This window comes from Asparagus officinalis, chromosome 2, assembly GCF_001876935.1.
Source record: "Asparagus officinalis chromosome 2, Aspof.V1, whole genome shotgun sequence".
Classification (NCBI taxonomy): domain Eukaryota; kingdom Viridiplantae; phylum Streptophyta; class Magnoliopsida; order Asparagales; family Asparagaceae; genus Asparagus; species Asparagus officinalis.
The window spans coordinates 14,409,692-14,415,774 of NC_033795.1; the positions used below are offsets into that span (position 1 = coordinate 14,409,692).

The 6,083-nt window shown below is 30.9% G+C and overlaps 1 protein-coding gene across 4 annotated transcripts; it reads left to right on the forward strand.

Moving 5' to 3' along the window:
* LOC109830344 (COX assembly mitochondrial protein 2 homolog) lies at nucleotides 2,552–5,403 on the forward strand. 4 transcript variants are annotated; one of them, XM_020397590.1, is made up of 5 exons: nucleotides 2,552–2,821; nucleotides 3,192–3,330; nucleotides 4,747–4,800; nucleotides 4,894–4,998; nucleotides 5,084–5,403. In XM_020397590.1, exons 3-5 carry the CDS (start codon nucleotides 4,756–4,758, stop codon nucleotides 5,180–5,182), a joined length of 249 nt encoding a protein of 82 aa, XP_020253179.1. In that variant the 5' UTR covers nucleotides 2,552–2,821; nucleotides 3,192–3,330; nucleotides 4,747–4,755; the 3' UTR covers nucleotides 5,183–5,403. The 4 variants fall into 4 exon arrangements, with proteins under 4 accessions (XP_020253179.1, XP_020253180.1, XP_020253177.1 ...); XM_020397591.1 differs by having other exon boundaries at nucleotides 3,202–3,330; XM_020397588.1 differs by lacking the exon at nucleotides 3,192–3,330 and having other exon boundaries at nucleotides 2,555–2,821.

Here is a 6,083-nt window from a genome sequence, read left to right on the forward strand (position 1 = left end):
CAACCCATTTTTATAATGGGTTTATACCAACAACCTACTCCAACTAGAACCAAAATGCACTAACTTCCTCTCTAACGATTAGAAGCTTCCCCAAACCCAACCCAATGCTCTTTCCAACGTTATATTCCCAACTAGAGTTAAAAAAACTCATGTGAAAAACTAAGAGACATCTGGGTAATTTTAGATGTTGGGCAAATTAATAGAATCTCTAGATGAGGGACAAATTTGCTAGATAATTGAAATTTTGAGGGACAAATAAACACATGTTGAAATTTGAGAGACGATTTAGCACTTAAGGGCTTATTTAGATTTGCACATAGTGAAGATCTCAATGACTATAGTTCATGGGGGGGGGTTGTTATTGGTTGGGATAAATTGGGGCCAAGTGGGAAAATTATTCCAATGGAACAATTTTACCCTTTGGGATATTTTGGGTGGGGTAAAGTGGGATAATGTGATAATTTGAACCTTTGATTTGACAATTCATGTGGGATAAATGATAATGTGACACCTTATTAAAAAATAATTTTATCTATTAATTACTTCTATATTAACTTATCCACTTGGTTTAGTATATTATTATAATATAAATATTATTTTACTTTATATTAAAATATAATATATTATACTATACTTACAAATTACTATTATTAAATATTATATTGTATTATATTATATTGTATTAGCATGATATACTATATATAATAATTAATATAATATAATATCAATATATTTAATATAATATTTAATATAATATATTATTTTATTTATACAAAAATATAATATGTTATATAATAATTACTAATTAACATTATATTAGTATGCTATATAATATTTAATATAATACATTATTTTATTTATACAAAAATATAATATGTTATACAATAATTACTAATAACATTATATTAGTATGCTACATTATATAATAATTGATATAACATATGAATAATATATATAATATAATACTTTAATAATATATTATTTAATTTAATATATTATAATACAGTATCATAGGATATAATGTACTAATTAATATTATATAATAATATATTACATAATATTATTAATATATGCTATTAAAATATTATATATATGTTATTAAAATATTAATATATGTTATTATATAATATTATTAATATATGTTATTATATAATATTATTAATATATGTTATTATATAATATTATTAATATATTATTAAATTATGTTATTAAAATATTAATATATGTTATATTTTATATATCATGTCATATATTTATAATATAATTAGCATGTATTAGTTAATTAATACAAAAATATTTTAAAATTATTCCAATTGCCTTCAAAGTGGATAACATTGTTCCAATATAGACGATGAGGTAAATTTTTACTATTGGGACAAATTTTTTGTATATGACTGGGTAATTTTATCCCAAGTGATGTAATTGTCTCACTAGTGTTCTAAAAAACTAATAACACAAAAAAGTATTATCCTTGTTCCATTGTCCTAATGAATAACATTTTGAAATAGAATCCCCAAAATTATCCTATTATCCCCTAAAATGTTCCAACCAATAACCCCTCTAAGGGAAGGTAAGGGAACATGTAAAACTTGTTTGGGAATTTGGCAATAGAAGTCAATGGGAACTTATTTCACCTCGCTTGTGAAACTTAATTTTTCTCGTCTTCTTCGCCTTCCTTTCTCTCTCATTATTTAGCATAAGTTTATTCCCAAACGAGAGTAAAAGATTCCCCTAACGCCTCGTTTGGTACGCGAGAATGGACATAAGTGAGAATGGAATGAAAGAAGGAATGAAATGGATTGTATGTGGGAATGGAATGGTCATTCACATTCTCATGTTTGAGTAGAATGAGGCTAGAATGAAAATCCCGTTCTCATTCCCATGTTTGGTATCACTTGTCCACAAGTGAGAATGGAATCACATTTTCTAATAATGTCCTTACAACAACATATATTTTTAATAAGATAAAAATAAACATTAATGATAATAACTAAACAATTTTATTTATGCATATGTTATACTAATTTCTGTGCATGTTATACTATTGCGCATGTTATCTCTCAAGTGTATGTTCTATTTATATTTTTTAAACAATACTCACTATTTCTTAGTCTTAAAAAATTAAAGAAAAATAAATAAAAGATTATCGCATCTTTCATAGGTCCAAAAAAAATATAAAGAATGATATCCACAGTTGATGCATATTGCATATGAAAAGGATGTCAGAATTACTAATGTGGAAATCAGTTGATTAATAGGGGTATAATTAAAAAATAAATAACTGATTTGATTCTCTCTTGAATGGGAATGACCATTCCCTATCTTCTCACTTGGAATGCTCATTCCCACAAAAAGTGAGAATGGTCATTCCCTGGGAATGATCATTCCAACATCTAAAAAGTTGGTTTGTTTGGTATGAAGGAATGGGAAGTGAGAATGCCATTCCATTCCATCCCATTCCCGCCTACCAAACGAGGCCTAAATTTCCTTATCCCTCTTTATCCCCAGGACAAACAAGCTTATAAGGCTAGGTTGGTACATAGGTAACGGGGTTAAAGTTTATCTGCCTTCACCCATACTTTTTATAACTTCGGGTTTTTTTCTCTCTATCTATTGCCTCCGTTCTCCCTCCCTCGCTCTCTCCTTCTCTCCCCCCTTTCGTCGTCTTGAAACGACTCGCCCTCGATCTCGTCGCCGCCATTGATTTTGTTCACCATCTTCGACCTCGAGCATCTCGGCGGCCTACATTTCGCCAGAGCGTCCGCTTCTAGGGCTTCGGTTTTGGATTTGGTGGTGGCTGCTCATTTGGTCGAGTTCAGAGGTGAGAGCTGGTCCCAGTTCCTACGGAATTCTAGGGTTTGTTAGGGTTTTTCCTCCCTCAACGATCTCATGTTAAATTTCCTCTCAAATTTCGTTGCTTGGTTTAGATGAGCATTATCCCGTGCTTCTTCAAAACCCATGTGATTTTTAGTTAGTTTATGCTTGCTAGGTGTTTGCTGAAATGATCCGCAGATAAATTAGTATCAGTGATTGATATGTTTTTTTGTATTTCATTTTTTTTTTCTTTATTGCTTGAAAGCTATAGATGAACATTATCCTGTACTCTTTTGAAGGAGAAGTAGAGGATTCACACATCCAAATGCTCTCAATTTGTGCCTATTTTGGTTATGTTCCTCTAATTGGTGAATCAGATTATTTCAGCGTACGTTTTTGGAAAAATCACATTAATACTTCTGAAGAAGGTGGTGTTTAGAAAGGAGTAGAATGCATAAGGGACGTAAAGCCATTACTTTGTGAACCCCTGGAGGGATAACTTGCCAAATTTATTTCGTAAGCATTCTAATTTATAACTAATGTGTTGAATGCCTTGTGTTGCATTTCAATTTGTGTTTGTGAATTAGGAATGCCTTGTTCCAAGTCCTTGTGTATGTTAACTATAGTGCATGCCACTATTTTCATTCATGGTGTAATTATAGTTTCATTTGTATTATATATGATTACAAATTGATGTTCTTTGTTTTGATTTTCAGTTCATGTTTGCCACAAAGTAATTTTCTACTCAGTTATAATATGGTAATAGTTTAATCAATTTTTGGTTAAGAGATCCAGAAAACTGGTTTTGTTGTGTGCAAGTGCAGTTCTTGTTGTTTACTTTTATTTTTATTTAGAGTTTATTGATTATATATTCTAAGTTGTCTAAGTGTGCAGTTCTTGTTGTTTACTTTTATTTTTATTTAGAGTTTATTGATTATATATTCTAAGTTGTCTAAGTTTGTCGCTAGATGAAATTAGCCATTTGATAGATTTTCAAGATTTAAGGGATTAGTATGAAATTATTGAAGATTTAAGGGACTAATATCTAGAAGCCTTAAATTTAAAATGGCACTATGTTTTTATGCACGTGAACTAGTCTATTAACTTATCTCACATATACATCAGTTACACTGTATACATTATACACAGAAGCAGAAAACATTGACACCGACCATAAAGCCAAAAGACAAAGTGACATCGTTGGACAATGCATACATTATACACAGAACAGAACAAATCTCAGTCAGCTCTTTGAAGACTGCCTTCGTTCTCGCTCTTTATGATCTGAATGATGGAGGTGACAAAGATTTCTCTGGGTGCTGGAATTTGATCTGAGGTAGCTCTTGAGCTTTGATATAATGATATATGGCCATGAAGCCAACTGACAAACCACCACAAGAAGGTTTTCTGACCTTCAGAAAAAAACATGTAATCACATCAGAGTTACTAGCACCATGAATTAGGCATGCTTGGTTTCAAGTCATCGTGTATCTTAACTACGGTAACACAGTTAATGCCACTATTTTCATTCATGGTGCACTTGTAGTTTCATTTGTGAATTAGGCATGCCTGGTTTCAAGTCATCATGTATCTAAACGATAGTGAATGCCACTATTTTCATTCATGGTGTAATTATAGTTTCATTTGTATCATATATGATTACAAATTAATTTATCATTTATGAGACTAATGTGCAACTGCCCCTGTTCGTAGTTGTTAATGAAATCGGGTTTAGTAATGGATAAAATCTTGTTTAGATTTGACCTGTTATGCAACTTATTTTGTGGCTAAAATCAACCTCTGAACCCTAAATTTGATTCCCCTTTTTCTTAATCCCAAGCGATTTTGCAGGTAACTATTTTTTTCTCTCTAGTAAAAAAATAATTTCATGAGATATTTTGTTAATTTTGTTCAGAGTAATTTATTTTGTAGGTTGATCAAATGCATCCTCCTCTAACTTTACACAGGCATCCCATGTGTGCTGATGTATGTAAATTTTAAATTTGTTCATTTTTATTGATTGATTTCATCTAACTAGATAATTTTTTGACTTGGGTTTTCTCAAATTGTGATTTTTAGATAATTGAGGAGTTTCAAAAGTGTCATACCGATCATCCAGTTGGGAAATTCTTTGGAAAATGTACTGAGCTCAAGATAAAGCTCGACAAATGCTTTCGCCAAGAAGTGAGATTGAGCTCTTCTATTTTGTGTTAATAATTTGGTTTATGAGGTTATGAGATCTGTGAAAATATATCATTTGTTTGCACAGAAAGCGGTGAAGAGGAAGGCGAACTTTGAGGAGAGCAAGAAGTTTAAGGAGAGATTGCAAGCTTACAGAAAAGAAATGGCAGCACAAGGTTCCGAATGATGGAGTGTAATTTTCAGTTTGTTATTCTGTATTGATTATTGATATTGAATTATGAAATAGGGTTGGGTTTTTATTGTAATATGTGGAAGTTATGGTGGTGTTTGAGTTAAATAATATTGTTGAGCATATATCAGCCTAAATACAGTTCGGCTCCTAGAAAATTGTATGAACTAGAATTTTATACATATTATTTTGAATTGAATAATATTTCTTTGTGAGAATGAATCTTAAATAGAATGCTTGGAGTCATGTGAAGCATAAGTGTTTGTGATCATCAACTTTAATGTGAACTTGAGTTGAGCTTATCTTTGTGCCTCTTGGTCCTAATATTGCGTATCTATCCATGAATTTGAAATTTCAGTATCTATTTTCAGACAAGACAAATGTCCCTGAAATCAATTGTTGTTTATATATGACCAATATGCACCCTGAATCTTTGTTTCTTCAGGTTGAATTAATGGTGTTTTTTCTTTGAGTTTGCTTTGGCTATGCAGAAATTGAATTTCCAAGTATTACTCTGTTGTAACTGGAGACACATCACATTGTAAACCTTACCTCATATACGGTTGATTTAGTAAAATTTATAGATCTACCTTTGACACCTTAGAATAAAAAACTTACCTAAAAAAAGAGGGGCAAAAAATATTGGCACCTTAGAATAATAATGTTTAACAAACTTGAAGGGCTAGCTGTTATAAGGGCTATTAAATCTACCTGGAAGAATACACACAAATTTCTCATATCTCGGAACCTTAGTAGAATACACACAAATTTCTCATATCTCCGAATCTTGCTTTGTTTTCTTCAGGTTTGTTCTTGTTCTGTTTTGTGAAAAATTACGATCTTTCTTTGTCAGTTTTATCCATCAGCATCCAGTAAAATTCTGATGCTACCAAGCAGC

Excerpts from the sequence above, each read along its gene's own strand:
- LOC109830344 (XM_020397590.1), top strand. The coding sequence starts at position 4,756 with ATGCATCCTCCTCTAACTTTACACAGGCATCCCATGTGTGCTGAT. Across the intron at positions 4,801-4,893 it reads GGCATCCCATGTGTGCTGAT|ATAATTGAGGAGTTTCAAAA; the intron begins GTATGTAAATTT and ends TGTGATTTTTAG. Across the intron at positions 4,999-5,083 it reads ACAAATGCTTTCGCCAAGAA|AAAGCGGTGAAGAGGAAGGC; the intron begins GTGAGATTGAGC and ends TTGTTTGCACAG.